Source organism: Salmo salar, chromosome ssa16, assembly GCF_905237065.1.
Source record: "Salmo salar chromosome ssa16, Ssal_v3.1, whole genome shotgun sequence".
In the NCBI taxonomy this organism is placed as follows: Eukaryota; Metazoa; Chordata; class Actinopteri; order Salmoniformes; family Salmonidae; genus Salmo; species Salmo salar.
In genome coordinates this window covers 25,265,359-25,285,778 of record NC_059457.1, presented here as the reverse complement: position 1 = coordinate 25,285,778, position 20,420 = coordinate 25,265,359, and the positions used below count along the sequence as shown (strand labels likewise).

Genomic DNA, 20,420 nt, shown 5'->3' with positions numbered 1-20,420 from the left:
TGTAATGAGTAAAAAAAGGGTCAATACAGATAGTTAAATAGTTAACTAAATAGCTTCCTGGACTAACGATGTAGCATTCTTATGACTTGGGGGTAGAAGCTGTTCAGAGTCCTGTACACACACACACGAATACACACACTGAAACACACACACACTCACAGTATTTAGCCCCCTACTCCTCTTTCTGCTTCCATGAATCATATTACTGTAAAACCCTCCTTTCTGAAGCACATAGATTAGTACAGGCTACAGGCAGAATATAACAAAGTAGAAGAGACTTCAGAACACACCACTGTAATTACCAGACATCCTGAACAATGTGTAGGACAGTAGCTTTCTCCTACTGATATATTTCAGGGATTTACTGACACATGAAGGACGTGTCTCTGCATCCATCCCTCCTGGGTTAAACCAGAAGGAAAGCCTGGTTCTTCATAGTTCTCTAGCGTAATCCACTGCAGTTAGGGATGTTTCTGGGGATGAGATAGTGTTCATCTACTCCCTCTTGCTGTCATACTCAGTTCAGACGCTGTGATGTCACACCCTGGCGGTGACACTTGCGACATGGGACAGCCTTGACTATTCTGAGAGAGGAGTTTGAAGGACAAATACACACGCACATTTTCTCTCTCTGCAAATGCCATCTCCCTAAAATCCCCTACAGTTTATAATTGTATTGAGCTTTATACAGATTGTGGAAATGATTATGTAGCGAGAGTAAGTATCTCAGTGTATTCTAATTTTGACAGAATGTTCAGTTGTTTGTGTTTCTGTAACATATACAGTACCAGTCAAAAGTTTGGACACATCTACTCATTCTTTATTTTCTTTATTTTTACTATTTTCTACATTGTAGAATAATAGTGAAGACGTCAAAATTATGAAATAACACATATGGAATCATGTAGTAACCAAAACAGTGTTAAACAAATCCAAAAATATTTTTGTAAAAAATATATAAATATTTTAGATTTTAGATTCTTCAAAGTAGCCACCCTTTGCCTTCATGACAGCTTTGCACACTCTTGGCATTCTCTCAACCAGCTTCATGAGGTAGTCACCTGGAATGCATTTCAATTAACAGGTGTGCCTTGTTAAAAGTTAATTTGTGAAATGTCTTTCCTTCTTAATACGTTTGAGCCAGTCAGTTGTGTTGTGACAAGGTAGGTGTGGTATACAGAAGACAGCCCTATTTGGTAAAAGACCAAGTCCATATTATGGCAAGAGCAGCTCAAATAGGCAAAGAGAAACAACAGTCCATCATTACTTTAAGACATGAAGGTCAGTCAATGCGGAACATTTCAAGAACTTTGAAAGTTTCTTCAAGTCCAGTCGCAAAAACCATCAAGCGCTATGATGAAACTGTCTTTCATGAGGGCCGCCACAGGAAAGGAAGACCCAGAGTTACTTCGGCTGCAGAGGATAAGTTCTTGCAGCCCAAATACATTCTTCACAGAGTTTAAGTAACAGACACATCTCAACATCAACTGTTTAGAGGAGACTGCGTGACTCAGGCCGAATTCATGGTCGAGTTGCTGCAAAGAAACCACTACTAAAGGACACTAATAATAAGAAGAGACTTGCTTGGGCCAAGAAACACAAGCAATGGACATTAGACCGGTGGAAATCTGTCCTTTGGTCTGATGAATCCAAATGTGAGATTTTTGGTTCCAACCACTGTGTCTTTGTGAGACACAGAGTAGCTGAACGGATGATCCCAGCATGTGTGGTTCCCACCGTGAAGGATGGAGCAGGAGGTGTGATGGTGTAGGGGGTGCTTTGCTGGTGACACTGTCAGTATTTATTTATAATTCAAGGCACACTTAACCAGCATGGCTACCACAGCGATACGCCATCCCATCTGGTTTGGACTTAGTGGGACTATTATTTGTTTTTCAACAGGACAATGACCCAAAATACACCTCCAGGCTTTGCAAGGGCTATTTGACCAAGAAGGAGAGTGATGGAATGCTACATCAGATGACCTGGCCTCCACAATCACCTGACCTCAAACCAATTGAGATGGTTTGGGATGAGTTGGACAGCAGACTGAAGGAAAAGCAGCCAACAAGTGCTCAGCATATGTGGGACCTCCTTCAGGACTGTTGGAAAAGCATTCCTCGTGAAGCTGGTTGATAGAATGCCAAGAGTCTGTTCAGACTGTTTTGCTATCACAGACTGGAACATGTTCCGGGATTCTTCCAATGGCATTTAGGAGTACACCACATCAGTCGCTGGCTTTATCAATAAGTGCATCGAGGACGTCGTCCCCACAGTGACTGTACGTACATACCCCAACCAGAAGCCATGGATTATAGGCAACATTCGCACTGAGATAAAGGGTAGAGCTGCCGCTTTCAAGATGGGGGACTATAACATGCATGAGAGCATCAGCTGTTGCGGACGACTGTGTGATCACGCTCTCCGTAGCCAAAGTCAGGAAGAACTTTAAACAGGTCAACATACACAAGGCTGCGGGGCCAGATGGATTACCAGGATGTGTGCTCTGGCATGTGCTAACCAACTGGCAGGTGTCTTCACTGACATTTTCAACATGTCCCTGATTGAGTCTGTAATACCAACATGTTTCAAGCAGACCACCATAGTCCCTGTGCCCAAGAACACAAAGGCAACCTTCCTAAATGACTACAGACCCATAGCACTCACTCCGTAGCCATGAAGTGCTTTGAAAGGCTGGTAATGGCTCACACAACACCATTATCCCAGAAACCCTAGACCCACTCCAATTTGCATACCGCCCAAACAGATCCACAGATAATGCAATCTCTATTGCACTCCACACTGCCCTTTCCCACCTAGACAAAAGAAACACTTATGTGAGAATGCTATTCATTGACTACAGCTCAGCGTTCAACACCATAGTACCCTCAAAGCTCATCACTAAGTTAAGGATCCTGGGACTAAACACCTCCCTCTGCAACTGGATCCTGGACTTCCTGACGGGCCGCCCTCAGGTGGTGAGAGTAGGTAGCAACACATCTGCCACGCTGATCCTCAACACTGGAGCCCCCCAGGGGTGCGTGCTCAATCCCCTCCTGTACTCTCTGTTCACCCACGACTGCATGGCCAGGGACGACTCCAACACCATCATTAAGACGACACAACAGTGGTAGGCCTGATCACCGACAATGACGAGACAGCCTACAGGGAGGAGGTCAGAGACCACCAGAGGTGCCAGAATAACAACCTATCCCTCAACGTAACCAAGACTAAGGAGATGATTGTGGACTACAGAAAAAGGAGGACCGAGCACGTCCCCATTCTCATCGACGGGGCTGTAGTGGAGCAGGTTGAGAGCTTCAAGTTCCTTGGTGTCCACATCACCAACAAACTACAATGGTCCAAACACACCAAGACAGTCATGAAGAGGTCACGACAAAGCCTATTCCACCTCAGGAAACTAAAAAGATTTGGCATGGGTCCTGAGATCCTCAAAAGGTTCTACAGCTGCAACATCGAGAACATCCTGACTGGTTGCATCACTGCCTTGCTCGGCCTCCGACCGCAAGGCACTACAGAGGGTAGTGTGTACAGCCCAGTACATCGCGGGGCTAAGCTGCCTGCCATCCAGGACCTCTACACCAGGCGGTGTCAGAGGAAGGCCCTAAAAATTGTCAAAGACCCCAGCCACCCCAGTCATAGACTGTTTTCTCTACTACCGCATGGCAAGTAGAGTGCCAAGAGTGCCAAGTCCGGAGTGCCAAGTCCATTAGTGCCAAGACCGGAGTGCCAAGTCTAGGACAAAAAGGCTTCTCAACAGTTTTTACACCCAATCCATAAGACTCCTGAACAGGTAATCAAATGGCTACCCAGACTATTTGCATTGTGTGCCCCTCCAACCCCTCTTTTACGCTGCTGCTACTCTCTGTTTATCATATATGCATAGTCACTTTAACTATACATTCATGTACATATGTACATACTACCTCAATTGGCCCGACCAACCAGTGTTCCAGCACATTGGCTAACCGGGCTATCTGCATTGTGTCCCACCCACCACCCACCAACCCCTCTTTTACACTACTGCTACTCTCTGTTCATCATATATTCATAGTCACTTTAACCATATCTACATGTACATACTACCTCAATCAGCCTGACTAACCAGTGTCTGTATGTAGCCTCGCTACTTTTATAGCCTCGCTACTGTATATAGCCTGTCTTTTTACTGTTGTTTTATTTCTTTACCTACCTATTGTTCACCTAATACCTCGGCGCACGTGACAAATAAACTTTGATTTGATTTGAAGCTGTCATCAAAGCAAAGGGTGGCAACTTTGAAGAATCTCAGAAATAAAATATATTTTGATTTGCTTACTACATTATTCTATATGTTATTTCATAATGTTGATGTCTTCACTATTATTCTACAATGTAGAAAATTTTTTCAAATAAAGAAAAACCCTGGAATGAGTTGGTGAGTCCAAACTTTTGACTGGTACTGTATATATATATGTTTTATTATCACATACACCAGATAGGTGCAGTGAAATGTGTTGTTTTACAGGGTCAGCCATGTAGTCCGGCACCCCTGGAGCAAATGAGGGTTATAAATGTCTTGCTCAAGGGCACAGATTTTCACCTTGTCGGCTCGAGTATTCGAAGCAGCAACCTTTCGGTTGATGGACCAACACTCTAACCACTAGGCAACCAGCCACCCTATTACACAGTAACCCTCCTAGGAATGGAAGCAGTCATATGTTGTGGTTTTATCTGACTCTCTTCAGAGGACTAAATTAGCTTAATGAAAATGCTGTGTTTAGACTTTAGTTGAAAGAGACCATGGAACTGAACACTTGTACCCTCAGGTGCAGAGAGAGAGAATGAGAGAGGGGGGGTGATGAGAGACAGAGAGGAGAGATAGATAGAGAGAGACAGAGAAATAGAGAAATAGAGGGAGAGGTGAGGAGTGGGGGAATGAGAGATGGAGAGAGAGAGAGAGAGAGAGAGAGAGTATTCTAAATGTTGCTGTGGCCTTGACTCTCTAACATACAGAGAGAGAGATATGTTAATAAAATCTTTTGTTGTCACAGCAGCTGGCGAGTTACTTCGTAAGCAAAAGTCTTATCTCAAGACGAGGTTTCATTTGTGTAAGTGCAGCCACAACACCGATGCTGGCATGGGTTTGAGTTTACTGTGCACTTTCTCCCTTTCAATATCCATCATACAGCTCTTACTGCTATATACTCTGTCATGCTCTCTGAGTCTTGTCTGCTGTGTGAACCAGAACCTGAAAAATATATACTCTAGTCTAGTGGTTCCCAACCAGGGGCACTAGGACCCCTGGGTGAACTTGGCCTGTCCACAGGGGGTACTTAAGAAGACCCATGAGACTATACGGTTACTTATTGGGTACTCCGGGCTGAGCCAAATTCAGTAGACGGTACAGTAAACAAAAAAGGTTGGGAACCACTGTTCTAGTCAATGAAATGATAGGCAGTGGTATTTTTAAAAGACGTAGAGCCTACTCTTGAGAAGGAGTAAGACATTTCTCCCTGAGCTAAACTTGTTTGGGTTGTGTTTTGTGTTCTGAGATGCATTGAGACCAAGGTGTCTGTAGTCTGAGCTTGTCTCAAGACCCTGACTGCAGGATTGAGAATCGATCTGTGGTGCCATAGCAGTTTGAAACATGTGTCATAAACATACATAAACCAAACAGAGATAAGCGTGATATTATGAAGGGTTAAGTGTTGTTAAGTTATCTTACTGGCGTCAAAGTGCTCTCTCGCTCTCTGTCTCTCTCTGTAGGAATGCAGGTGTTGGAGTTGAATGGGGTTCCTCTGATGGGGAAGACTTACGAGGAGGTGCAGTGCATTATGGGTCAGCTGTGTGCAGAGACTGAGCTCTGTGTGAGACTGTGAGTCAAACATCTTACTCCTCATCGCTCTCTATCCTTTCTCATCCCTCTCTCCTCTTATCCCCACTTAATTTAGATGATAACTAAATTTTACCTTCCTGTCTGTCTCTCTCAGTGACCTGAACATGCTGTCTGACCCTGAGCATCCCCAGGCCCTGGAGAACCATGACCAGCTGAAGCCTGGTACACCACTAGCTACATTGTTATAATGCTTCATCATGACTTTTGCACTGTTGTTATAATGTATCATAATGTTTATGTAACTTTACAATGCTTCATTGTGAATGTTACTGTGTGTGTGTGTGTGTGTGTGTGTGTGTGTGTGTGTGTGTGTGTGTGTGTGTGTGTGTGTGTGTGTGTGTGTAGGTGACAGGCAGTGTTCTCCAGGAGTGGACCCTAAGCAGCTGGCTGCAGAGCTGCAGAAGGTTTCCCAACAGCAGGCTCCTGGGATGGGGGTAGGAATGGGGGTGGGGGGGCCAGGAGGAGTAGGGGTCCTCTCTGCCCTTGACCGCTCAGCTCTGTTACACTCAGGCAATGCATCGGCCAGCTCTAGTGCCGTCCCCAGCCCCGGTCAGCCTGCCTCCCCAGCCATCATCAAGAAACAACGCCACAGCGCCAAGGTACTGCCTTCACTAGTAGTACATTATGATATGGAAAGCCCGTAGCTCCATGTAGAGTATGTTATTACAGCCATATGGCTGGTGAGTTCATAATTAATAATTCACAAATGCTGTGCATGTGTACGTGCGTTCGTGTGGAGAGAGGTCAAGGTCAACTGCTGTGGCTGCATTGTGGATCACAGAAACATGACAGGCTAATTATAGAGAAACATGCATGGTATATGTGTGTAGGGTATCAGGAATCAAGCTAAGACCCAGATGCGGACACGTGGAATTAACAATGGTTTAATAATCCAACAGGGGCAGGCAATAGACAGGTCAAGGCAGGCAGGGGTCAGTAAACCAGAGGTGGGGCAAAGGTACAGGTCGGCAGGCAGGAACAGGGGTAGGCAGAGTGGACAGGCAGGCGGGCTCAGTGTCAGGACAGGCAAGGGTCAAAACCAGGAGGGCAAGAAAAAGAGAGACTGGAAAAAGCAGGAGCTGAGAACAAAAACGCTGGTTGACTCGACAAACAAGACAAACTGGCAACGGACAAACAGAGAACACAGGTATAAATACACAGAGAATAATGGGGAAGATGGGCGACACCTAGAGGGGGGTGGAGACAATCACAAGGGCAGGTGAAACAGATCAGGGTGTGACATAGGGAGATAGAGAGAGAGATGCATACATGGGTGTGAGTGTGGAAATACACATTGTATTAACTACTTTCTATGATAGGTAGATTATGTAATATACTGCATCTCAATTAACTGAATTAACCTTCTCTGACTGTACAGAATGCTACACAGGGGTTCTAGACAACCTGCTGCTAATTAAAAACATAGTATGATGGACACAGTAACTGAACCTTTCAGGCAGACCAGAGGCCAGGGCTTCTCATGGTAGTGTATATGCTAGCGTGTGTGTGTGTGTGGGGGGTGTGTGTGTGTGTGTGTGTGTGTTAATATAGAGTGTGTGAACATGTATCAGTGAGACTGATAACGGTATAAATAGAGTGTATAATCGATACTTGTGTTTGTTTTTCAGTCGGCAGCGGATGTGCAGGTGCTAAAGCCTCAGCCTCACCCTATAACAGGAGAAATACAGGTAGGCCTGCTCAGGAGCGGCACCAGAGGGGGGGGCATGTGGTGGCACCAGCCACACCTCAAATATGATTGGCCACCCTTAGCGCCCCCTTATTCTCATTGGATCAGAGAGCTGTCAATATGGCTCAGATTGGAGAGAAAAGACAATGCTTTTGTTCAGGCAATTCATTGTGGCTGGCTTTAGGACCATGCGGATACCTTGGAGTGGGTGAAAAGGCTGTGATTGGCTGGCTGGCTTTAGGATTATGGCGAGCACGGCTACAGTGAGGGAACACTGAACAGTGCAATCTCTCTCAATTGATATGTGGAAAGCAGAGCAGGAAGGTGGCTAAGGAACTGTTGGTTGAGTTGACAGGAAACTCAACTAGAGTTTTTAATCCCGGTGTTTAGCTAGTGTGTAGCAGCTATCAGGCCGACAGCCTCATAGCATCAATGCTGCAGTCAAACTTTTTTCATTATGTAATCCAACATTTTAGTGGATATGTGTGCAACAAAAGTTCAACATTCACCTTTTGCTACTATTTCTGTCAAGTCTACGCATACAGTTTGATGCATACATTTTATAAATCCAATGTACGCGGAACACAGAACGCACTGCAACTGCCTCTGCAACGCAATGCTGCAAGGCAAACGCAGCGTTCCATTGGAAATGAATGTACTTCTGGTGTACCAAAACGCAGTGACGCTGTCGGTCTGATCGGGGTGTAATTGCTGTATGGCATGTGTTTGTCCTTTATCAACTTAGGTGAAATGAAGCCACAGCAGCCAAGGTGAGAATGGCTGAAGTCATCTTTGCTTCTTTGTTTTGATGTTCTCCAAATATAATTTTAGAGCTTTTAAATTGTGTAGAAATAGAGTAGACCTAAATCAGCTTTAAAAAATACATATATTCCTTGTAGGGGGTTACCACTAAACTTGTATCTAACGTGAATATTTTCTCTATGTTAATATTCAAATGGATTTATTTAAATAAATTAGGGCAGTTACAAATAAACAGTTATTCAATACAATGCATCTAAGTTTAAGCCAATTTGCAATGCTATTTGTGATACAATTTGACTGGTTCTTGTTCCCCCCTTGGCCACCCCAGTCTCACACCTACTCTGTTTGCTACTGACCCCCCAGTCTGGAGTCAGTGGAGTGTGCCTTATATTCTTGAATTCCTCCACTTGATTGATCCACCTGTCAAGAGTTTGATGATTAGTCAGAATCAGGTTGTCTAGTGTTGAGAAACACTAGTCTGCATGCCTGTAGAACCTAGTTGAACATACTGCATGTCTCTCTCTGTCCGCTCTGCTTCCTCCAGCTCCAGATCAACTATGATAGGAACCTGGGGAACCTGATAGTGCATGTGCTCCAGGCAAGGAACCTGGCTCAGAGAGACCCCAACAGATACTCTGACCCCTTTGTCAAGGTCTACCTCCTACCAGGGAGAGGGTGAGATACTTTCACAACGCTTTTTACTCCTTCTGGACTGCTTTGTTTTATCGCTCTCTCTTTCTCTCTGCCTTGCATTCTCTCCCCCCCTCTCTCTCTCTCTCTCTCTCTCTCTGTACTCTAATGAGTATTGACTGTTATTATGATGTGCCTTTATTCATCTGTGTTAGATTTACTGTGAGCTCTCTGTGAAAGATTGATTGTAAGTAGAAGCCTAGGAGTTCATAAAACATGATAGAGTGACACATCCAACGGTGGGCTACTTTCATTTCTTATCTCTATGGTTTCTAACTGGCCTCAGTTGGCATATTGAGTGTACATGTATGGTTATTGTGGCTAGTCAGATTAATATAATAATTGTATTCAAATGTTTGCATGCTTTGCAAGAAGTACGATTTCCCTAATAACCCTGTTTACATCAGGCTAGCTGATGGCTCTCTGATAACCGCAGAAAATCACTAATCAAAATAAATGTTCAACCACAGTGACCAAGTTATTTTTGGGAAGCATGTTTGATTCTGAGTTCGGACATATAAAGTTTGTTTGTGAAAACTACTTCTAAGACACATACATTCAGTTGATTCGAATTCACTTCACTCATGCTAAAGAGGGAGGCTCTCGGCTGGTGCTAACACACGCGCAGCTTAAATACACCGCTGGAACCCTGATTAAGGTGTTTACATGTCCTAATAATTCAAAAGATTGCTCCGAAAACCAGGTGTTTTAATCGGTGTATGTTTACTTCGATTTTGACCTTACGCCGATTAAGATAAGCAGAGTAAGGTGTTTACATGACTATTGCATAATCTGACTACTGCCATAGCCTATTGGTAAGAGCGTTGGGCCAGTAACCACAAAGGTTGCTGGATTGAATCCCTGAGCTGACAAGGTAAAAATCTGTTTTTCTGCCCCTGAGCAAGGCAGTTAACCCACTGTTCCCTGGGCGCTGTGGATGTCGATTAAGGCAGCCCCCCGCACCTCTCTGATTCAGAGGGGTTGGGTTAAATGCGGAAGACACATTTCAGTTGAATGCATTCAGTTGTACAACTGACTAGGTATCCATCCCCCTTTCCCTAATCAATTTAATATCAAATTATTAACCTTTATTTAACTCGGAAAGTCAGTTAAGAATAAATTCTTATTTACAGTGACGGCCTACCCCGGCCAAACCCAGACGACGCTGGGCCAATTGTGCGCCGCCCTATTGGACTCCCAATCACGGCCGGATGTTATACAGCCTTGATTCAAACCTGGTGCATGTAAACGTACTCATGGACAGATACTACAACTTGATATGAAACACTGTTTGGTCAGTGTATCAAAGCATTCTATATTTACTCTAAGATATTCTCTAGAATGCTGATATTGTGTGTGTGCGTGTGTGTGTGTGTGCGTGCGTGCGTGTGGTCTCTAGATCGGCTGCAGTGTTCTCTTTCTGAGTGCTCTGATGTGATTGTGTAGTAAGGTTCAACCCTCCCACGAGACAGCGATTATCAGTTTATCAGCATCAGCTTAGCGTATCCCTCTCTCCTTCCCTGTCCCATCATTGTCTCCATCCCTCTCTTCCTGTGAAAAGGCAGAGAGATCGATAGTCTTTATCTGACCTATAACACTATCTGCTTTCTACTAATGGCCCTATCAGCCATGTTCATGGGATTTTACAGTACGGAGCCAGAGACTCTACCCTGATTTCGGATTGGATCAAAGATTCAGAGACTGTACCCGGATTGGATAGAGACTGCCAGCACACACACACACGTACACACACACACACGCCTTTAGCTCAGTATATAGGGACTGCTTAATATGTGTTTAAACAGTAGACAGTAGTAAATAAACCATGTCTTTATGTTTCTATGTTGTCGTTCTTTATCTCCTTCCCTTTATGTCTCTGTTTCTCTGACGATTTCTTTCTTTTTGCTGTTCTTGTTGTTTGTTGTCTGTTGTCTCTACCCTCCTCTCCCTCCCCTGGACTCTCAGACAAGTCATGGTAGTCCAGAACGCAAGGTAGTGTAGTGCACTCTCTGCTTCGCTCCTTCTCTTCTTCTCTCCATCTCTGCTTCTCTTCTTCTCTGATTCTGTTCTTCTCTTCTTCTCTCCTTCTCTGCTTCTCTTCTTCTCTTATTCTGTTCTTATCTGCTTCTCTCCTTCTCTGCTCTCTTCCTTCTCTGCTGCTATCCTTCGCTGCTCTCTTCCTTCTCTGCTGCTATCCTCTGCTCTCTTCCTTCTCTGTTGCTATCCTCTGCTCTCTTCCTTCTCTGCTGCTATCCTTCACTGCTCTCTTCCTTCTCTGCTTCTCTGCACTCTTCCTTCTCTCCTTCTGTGCTTTTCTCCCTCTGCATCTATCATTCTCTGCTCTGCTCTTCTCCTTCTCTGCCTCTTTCCTTCTTTGCATTCTGTCTCAGTTTCTCCGCCCCTTGTCTCCTACTTTCCTTCCCTCCCTCTTTTTCTCTCATTCGTGCCCTCTCTGGTTCTCTAATTATCTGCCTCTCTGCTTTCAGTCTGTTTTTTTCCCCTGCGTCAATGTGCAATGTGATTTTCTGATTGTGCAGATGTAGCCAAGAACATTGCCGGGTTGAAATCAAAGTTGAAATGTGAAATCATTTCATGAGTCAGATGTGTTTTTCACCTCACCTTAATGCTCTCTACTACAGGAGTGGAGCTGTGCCTTACGGTCAAATATTGATTCAACCAGACATACATACATCACTATTTCTTTGACTTTATTCTTGTTTCATGTTGTTATTCTGTTTAGCCAGTGTGTCTATACACTACCGTTCAAAAGTTTGGGGTCACTTAGAAATGTCCTTGTTTTTGAAAGAAAAGCAATTTTTTTGTATATTAAAATTGCATCAAATTGATCAGAAATACAGTGTAGACATTGTTAATGCTGTAAATGACAATTGTAGCTGGAAACGGCAGATTTTTAATGGAATACATTAGAGTGTCTAGTTTGAGAAACGGACGCCTCACAAGTCCTCAACTGGCAGGTTCATTAAATAGTATCCACAAAACACCAGTCACAACGTCAACAGTGAAGAGGCGACTCCGGGATCCTGGCCTTCTAGGCAGAGTCGCAAAGAAAATCCATATCTCAGACTGGCCAATAAAAAGAAAAGATTAAGATGGGCAAAAGAACACAGACACTGGACAGAGGAACTCTGCCTAGAAGGCCAGCATCCCGGAGTCGCCTCTTCACTGTTGACGTTGAGACTGGTGTTTTGTGGGTACTTTTTAATGAAGCTGCCAGTTGAGGACTTGTGAGGTGTCTGTTTCTCAAACTAGACACTCTAATGTACTTGTCCTCTTGCTCAGTTGTGCACCGGGGCCTCCCACTCCTCTTTTTTTGGTTCTGTTAAGGGAGTAGTACACACCGTTGTACGAGAACTTCAGTTTCTTGTCAATTTCTCGCATGGAATAGCCTTAATTTCTCAGAACAATAATAGACTGACGAGTTTCAGAAGAAAGTTATTTGTTTCTGGCCATTTTGAGCCTGTAATTGAACCCACAAATGCTGATGCTCCAGATACTCAACTAGTCTAAAGGCCAGTTTTATTCCTTCTTTAATTAGGACAACAGTTTTCAGCTGTGCTAACATAATTGCAAAAGGGTTTTCTAATGATCAATTAGCCTTTTAAAATGATAAACGTGGATTAGCTAACACAACGTGTCATTGAAACACAGGAGTGATGGTTGCTGATAATGGGCCTCTGTACGCCTATGCAGATATTGCATAAAAAATCTGCCGTTTCCAGCTACAATAGTAATTTACAACATTAACAATGTCTACACTGTATTTCAGATCAATTTGATGTTATTTTAATGAACAAGAAATGTGCTATTCTTTCAAAAACAAGGACATTTCAAAGTGACCCAAAACTTTTGAACGGTGGTGTACATTTGACCCTCATCCAACATTTGTAAGACATCATGTACAATATATGATGATATAATTATATTGAATCAGATATTCAATTATCGACATCCTGCTATATCATCTTTATATCTATCATCAAAAGTAATTTGGCAAAATCTACAATAATGTGGCCATATTAACATACAAAGACCACATCTGAGACTAAATGTGTTCCTTTGTTATGACATCATAGTGGTGAGAACAAGAGGAGGACCAAGTACGTTCAGAGGAGTCTGAACCCAGAGTGGAACCAGACCGTCATCTACAAGAACATACACCTGGAACAGGTAGGAACACACACACACACACACACACACACACACACACACACACACACACACACACAAAGCACCTACTAAAGCATCCGTCACACACAAATCCACGTACATCCACATTGAACATTATTTTGAATTAATTTATTTAGTTAGTCTTATTTCAAGTTGAATTGGTAGTTCTGAATCCTTTTGGATGTTCTGACTGTCTCTCTGCAGCCTCAGTTCCCATTACCAATCCCCTGAAGCCCATAACAACATCTCCTGGCAAGGTTTAACAACCCTCTCCACCCCTCAGTCCGAGCCCTTACAGAATACTAATTACCAGCAAGAGAAAGAGAGAGACAGAGACTTCTTAATTCAACCTAACAGTAGCCCTTGGCTGCAATTTGGACCACTTAAGATGAGTGAAGTCTATCCTTACAGCGCTCTCTCTCAGTGGACAGTAGCATCTCAAATCTAGTGGCTCTTCTGAGACTCTTCTCTCTATTCTGCCCACTCACTGGATATCACCCACTCACTCACTCACTCACCCACTTCGCTGCCAAGCGTGCACACACACACACACACACACACACACACATATACACACACACACATATACACACACACACACACACACAAACACACAATCACAGAGTCCCCTGATAGGCTGGTGGAATGAGATTGGCCTGCGTGGGTGTTGTACTTGGCATAACTTGTTTAAATGCATTTGTTTATTTAATTATATATCTCTCTCTCTGTCTCTATGTCTCTCTCTCTCTATCATTCTCTCCCATTCCCTATTTTCTCCCATCCCTCTCACTCTCTCCCTCTCTCCTCCCTCCTATCCCACTCTCTCTCAGCTGAAGAAGAAGACTCTGGAGGTGACAGTGTGGGATTATGACAAATCTTCCTCCAATGACTTCCTGGGAGAAGTGAGTGTCTCCAGAATCAGACACACTGGTTGGACCGTCACATACATTCACTTCAGTCGTCCCTTTACCCTAATGTCTCCTGATGTTTTTAAGTGTTCTCCAGCCAACAGAGGCTTATAATTTCAGCCTACCCTTCCCAATAAGACTTTATTCACAGGTAATTTGACGTTTTAGCAGTCTGTAGAATGAATCCCATTGATCCTCTGCTAAATGGACAAGGAGCCTAATTATTTATAAAGCAGTATGATGGTATGTTTTAACATCACAGAACCCCATGTCTGAAAACTATTTACTCTGTTTTCATGTATCTACAGTATAAGTATTTGCTTACACATGCCTTCTCTCTCTCTCTCTATATATATATATATATATATATATATATTTCTCAATATTTATCTCTCTCTGTCTCGCTCTCTCTCTCTTTCTCCAGGTGTTGATAGATCTGTCTAACACATCTCAGCTGGACAACACTCCTCGCTGGCTGCCTCTGAAGGAGCAGAGTGAGAGCATTGAGCATAGCAGAGCACACCACACCGCCCAGGGGCCTGGGGGGCCAGGAGCAGGGGCAGGGCCGGGACAGGGGCCCATAGCGGGGCAAGGATCAGGCAAGGACATGGGGCCAGGATTAGGACAAGGACAAGGACAAGGCCTAATGCATGGACAGGGACAGGGGCAGGTACTGTACAGTATTCATTGTCTACCATCTATCCTTTTCATAATGGATTGTATGTTTTATACACTCTTAGAAAAAATGGTTCCAAAAGGTTTATTTGCAGAGGGATAGTGTTCGACCAAGAACCATTTTGATCAGAATAACCGTTTTTGGAAGACAAGGATTCTTTGTAAGGCAAAGGGTTCTTCTTAGAACATTTAAAATCCTAAGAACTGTTTTGGGAAGAAAGAGTACTTTGATGATTTTTTGGAAGACAAGAAGGCAGTCAGGTCCATGTATTTGGACAGTGACACAATTTGTATCATTTTGGCTCTGTACGCCACCACAATGGATTTGAAAGGAAACAATCAAGATGTGCTTTAAGTATAGACTTTCATCTTTAATTTAAGGGTTTTGTCAAAATTATTGTATGAACCGTGAAAGAATTACAACCCTATTTTAGGGGCTCAAAAGTAATTGGACAAGCTAACATAATCATAAATTAAATTGTGAGTTGAAATCCTTTGCTGTCAATGACTGCCTGAGTTCCTGCTTGTTCATTGGGCGTTTTGCCTTCAGTTTTGCCTTCGGCAAGTGAAATGCATGCTCAATTAGATTCAGGTCAGGTGATTGACTTGGCAAATGCAGAACATTCCACTTCTTTGCCTTAAAAAAAAGTATTGGGTTGCTTTCGCAGTATGCTTCGGCTCATTGTCCATCTGCACTGTGAAGCGCCGTCCAATGAGTTTTGAAGCATTTAGCTGAATCTTGGCAGATAATATAGCCCTAAACACCTCATAATTCATCCTGCTGCTTTTGTCAGCAGTCACATCATCAATAAATACAAGGGAACCAGTTCCATTAGCAGCCATACATGCCCACACCATAACACTACCTCCACCATGCTTCACAGATGAGGTGGTATGCTTCAGATCATGAGCAGTTCCTTCCCTTCTCCATACTCTTCTCTTCCCATCATTCTGGTACAATTTGATCTTTGTCTCATCTGTCCATAGGATGTTGTTCCAGAACTGTACAGGCTTTTTAGATATTTTCTGGCAAACTCTAATCTGGTCTTCCTGTTTTTGAGGCTTACCAATGGTTTACATCTTGTGGTAAACCCTCTGTATTTACTCTGGTGAAGTCTTCTCTTGAATGTTGACTTTGACACAGATATATGCCTGCCTCCTGGAGTGTGTTCTTGATCTGGCCAACTGTTGTGAAGGGGTTTTTCTTCACCAGTGAGATAATTATTCTGTCATCCACCACAGTTAACCCACTGTTCCTAGGCTGTCATTGTAAATAAGAATTTGTTCTTAATTGACTTGCCTAGTTAAATAAAGGTTCAATAAAATAAAAGTTGTTTTCCGTGGTCTACCGGGCCTTTTGGTGTTCCTGAACTCAACAGTGCGTTCTTTCTTTTTAAGAATGTACCAAATAGTTGATTTGGCCACAGCTAATGTTTTTGCTATCTCTCTGATGGGTTTGTTTTGATTTTTCAGCCTAATGATGGCTCGTTTCACTGGCAGTGACAGGTCTTTGGACTTCATATTGAGGGTTAACAGCAACAGATTCCAAATGAAAATGCCCCATTTGAAATCAACTCTAGACCTTTTATCTACTTACTTGTAAATGAACTAATGAGGGAATAAGACACATTTGGCCATGGAACAGCTGAGCAGCTAATTGTCCAATTACTTTTGGTCCCTTAAAGGGGGGGGACGGACACACCACATATACAAAGTGCTGTAATTCCTACACCCTTCACCCAATTTGGATGTAAATACCCTCAAATTAAAACTCTGCACTTTCAGCTTTTATTCATTATTTAATTTCAACTCCAATATGCTGTGGTAGACAGCTAAAATAATAATAACTTGGTCAATGTACAAATATTTATGGAACTGATTGTAGAACCATATACAGTATAATATTTCCCAGCATGCTCTATTGCAGGGAGATTTTAAGAAATTGTTTGTTTTACTTTAATATCTGTGTTTTTGCATGTACATTGATTGGTTGTTTAATTTAATGCTACAGAAAGATAAATAACATACAGTTTTGTAACCTAATCCAATCTGTTAGTAATTGGATTAATTGCACCCGTTACTGAGTTGGTTGTTCCAGTTAATTCTGTCTTCCCTACCCTGGCAGTCATTCTGAATGCAGGTTGCAGGTATCCTAACTCTGTCTTCCAATAGGAATTACACATCACTTTGCAAGTCAGCATAATGTGACTTGAATGCCTGATGTGGCCTGTAAACTATTAGATTCCTGCCATCAGAGAATGCCCTTGTGATATATGTTTTGTCATGAATAATTTAATTTTAAAGGCTAAAAAGGCTGGTGGAACTCTTCAAAAATAAAAGGGTTCTCCGTAGAACCCCATTATTAACAGTTCTAAGAACCTTTAGATACAATTATTCTTGGTAGAACCATATACAGGGGGTTCTTTGAAGAACCCTACATAGAGGGTTCTAGATAGAACCCTCTGCAAAGGGTTCTATCCAGCACCAAAAAAAGTTTCCCTATGGGGACAAACCGAAGAACCCTGTATGGTTCTACTTAGCACCTTTTCTTCTAAGAGTGTATGTTTGCCTTAATGATGTAAGATGATATATTAGAATGCATATAAAGCAAAATGAATTGAATGTGAACATTGACAGATGGAGGAGTGCCTTGAGTCCCCCAAGAATTCTGTGATAAAGAGCAGAAGCCACGGGATCTTCCCTGACCCAGCAAAAGGTAAGAGCCTCTTCCAGCTGCCTTATTGTGTGGTTTAGCCACCCTGTTACTTTACAGTTTTTCTTCTTGTCTGTTTTGCTGATTGCCACTCTGTTGTCATAGTGATATAACATGTAGTCATGGTGACAGTTTTACGAATGGCTACTCAGCTGTTATAATGATACTTTTAGTGCCAGTCACTTCTTTGGCTCAGTGCCATCCATGCTGTGGGGACCTGACCCATAGATTAGAGGCACAGTACAAATGTCTAACTACTACATGGCACTTTTACAGTAAAGACACTTTAAAGACGTTCCCTTTCTTTCTTTCTTTCTTTCATCTATCTATCTATCTATCTATCTATCTATCTATCTATCTATCTATCTATCTATCTATCTATCTATCTATCTATCTATCTATCTATCTATCTATCTATCTATCTATCTATCTATCTATCTACTCTCTCTCCCTCCCTCCCTCCCTCCCTCCCTCACGCCCGCCCGCCTGCCCGCCCAGACATGCAGATGGTGACTCTAGAGAAGTCCCACAGTAGTCCCGGCAGCTCTAAGTCATCGTCAGACGGCCAGCTTCGTTCCCACGGTCCGTCCCGCAGCCAGAGCAAGAGCAGTGTCACGCAGGCCCACCTGGAGGATGCTGGGATAGCTATAGCTGCCGCAGAGGCCGCTGTGCAACAAGCCCGCCTCCAACCGAGTAATCTACACCCCTTCCTGTGACACACTTCCTCTCCGCTCCACAACGCATGCTAGCTCATCTTCTCTCCGTTTATCTCTCCTTCTGTTCTATCACTCTGTTCTAGATTGGTTCTTTTAAGCAATTAGTAGGTTCCTATAATTAAGCGAACAGTTCTATGTTGTTAGGTTTTCTTGTTTACTCCAGTGGTGCAACAACCTGATCGCCAGAGTTCATCACTAAAACATTGCTTGGGAAAGTTGGCCAAAACACAGTTTCCTTTACATCATACATACATCAGAGACGCTCACAGCAGCCCAGAGTATGAACAGAACGAATACAGGACAGAGAAGGTAACAGACACAGTTCAGCCGCCCCTGTCTCTTCTCTAGAGTGAGGATATATGTCTATATCTTGCGTCGTTTTTACTCTCCCCCAGTATGATCCCCTGTCCGTCCTCCACATCTAGAAACCATGCTAAGGATAGCAAACACTCATTATTCAATCTATGGGCCCTTCAGTCACTTCTGGACAGAGCTTGACCCCAGGTTGTGGCATACAGTCCCCCCCTCCTGGTGTTTGTTTGGTTCTCTGGACCACTCTCCCCAACCTCTGGAGATTAGAAGAGGTCAAGCACCCGGTGTGTGTGTGTGTGTGTATGACCCCTGAACCCTAAGCTGGTTCAATGTAACAATACACACACCCTGAGATGTAAAGTCTACCACTACCCCTTGATGAGATTTAAAAACGCCACCTGACACTGACCAAACACACCAGCAAGTACAGACACAGCAGCACGTGGGGTCAAAGGGCAACAGGAAACTGACTCTGCACTCACTGGCCAATTAGAGTACAGACAGGAGTCAGCTGACCTTCAGGGGAACGGCAGTGTCTAAGGAAAGTGAGACAACAGGACAGGAGTGTAGATATTTTTAATCAAAAGAAGTACATATAACCTCACTAATCAAACTAAAGGCCATATTCTCCTCTAGAGAAACATGCTCTCAGTAAGGACCATAATACAACTTCATGATGATGTAAACCATTGAGAGCCCAGATAGGTACGTGTAAATAGTCAAAAACTTGTCAATAGCTGCTTTGGTATTTGTACCCTTGCATCGAAGAACCATACTGTATGTGCATTTTTACCACACTACACTGTCAAATATTTTGTTTATACGACATCAAGAGATATCATCACACTTCTCTCTTTGCTTGTGTTTTATATCATACTTCTTTTCCATACTTTTTTATAATGAGTCATGAAGTCAATCAAATGTTTTTCAAAATGCACATATGGTTCTTCGTCTGCAGGATGAATTCATTTAAATTCATAGTAAATGTACAAATCTATTCAAGTAAGTACCATAACGCTTATTTTATCATCACTCTTCTCTGTTTCTGAATTAGTATTATATTTCCGTTACCTGTACTTTGCTTTACATCAATGTTTATTCCTTGGTTTCCATGTTTCAATGTTTCATCTAGGCATAATGCTTTATAAGCATGTATGAGCCTTTATAATGTCTTATAAGAACGCTTGTATGTTTTGTCTCTCTATGCATAACATTTTCAACCGTCTCAAACTGGCTGTTTTTTAGTTGGGATCACACAACTTTTTGCCACATGGATACAGAATGTACTTGCTCTGTCAACCAGTTTGGAGGGATGTCCTGATCTAGGCAGGGACTTGGTGGTGCCATACACCTTCCACTTCTGATGAATCATCTTGACCATGCTCCAAGGGATCTTCAAGGCCTTTTGAAATATTTTCATACCCATACCTATATCTGTGCCTTTCCACAACTTTGTCACATAATTATTTTGAAAGCTCCTTGGTGCTCATGGTTGAGTGTTTGCTTTGCAATTCACTACCCAGGAGAGGGAAGAGAGAGTAGAGTATAGTAGAGTATTACTTTAGAAATCCAAACTTGGTAAATTGTTTTATCACAGCATTCATCATCAATGATTTACAACGACAGGACACGCAGCAATGACCAACACATGATAAAAAAACTAAACATATTATGACACATAAAGGCACATGCACCCTAGTATCCCTAAAATAATAGTCGGATTCCAGTGCTGTTGTCTATCCTACTCTGGGGGGGGGGACAGGCAACATTTTCCAATAGGAAGACCTCAGTTACACTCAATCAATTACACTCTCTCATGACAGTGGGTAAAAATGACCATCTAAACCTCTCTGTGGAACATCTGGGCAGG

At 42.9% G+C, this 20,420-nt stretch overlaps 1 protein-coding gene across 6 annotated transcripts in view; it reads left to right on the top strand.

The window, feature by feature from the left end:
- LOC106573449 (protein piccolo) overlaps positions 1-20,420 on the top strand; it is a 100,526-nt gene that overhangs the window by 75,219 nt on the left and 4,887 nt on the right. For 5 of the 6 annotated variants that reach the window (XM_014148506.2, XM_014148502.2, XM_014148505.2 and 2 more), the window contains 11 exons: positions 5,770-5,878; positions 5,994-6,061; positions 6,245-6,498; positions 7,528-7,587; positions 8,893-9,023; positions 11,004-11,030; positions 13,133-13,226; positions 14,057-14,128; positions 14,559-14,804; positions 17,447-17,525; positions 18,021-18,215. In XM_014148506.2, the coding sequence (XP_014003981.2) occupies positions 5,770-5,878; positions 5,994-6,061; positions 6,245-6,498; positions 7,528-7,587; positions 8,893-9,023; positions 11,004-11,030; positions 13,133-13,226; positions 14,057-14,128; positions 14,559-14,804; positions 17,447-17,525; positions 18,021-18,215 (1,335 nt within the window). The remainder of the gene's footprint in view (positions 1-5,769; positions 5,879-5,993; positions 6,062-6,244; positions 6,499-7,527; positions 7,588-8,892; positions 9,024-11,003; positions 11,031-13,132; positions 13,227-14,056; positions 14,129-14,558; positions 14,805-17,446; positions 17,526-18,020; positions 18,216-20,420) is intronic. The other variant, XM_014148503.2, reaches the window with a different exon arrangement.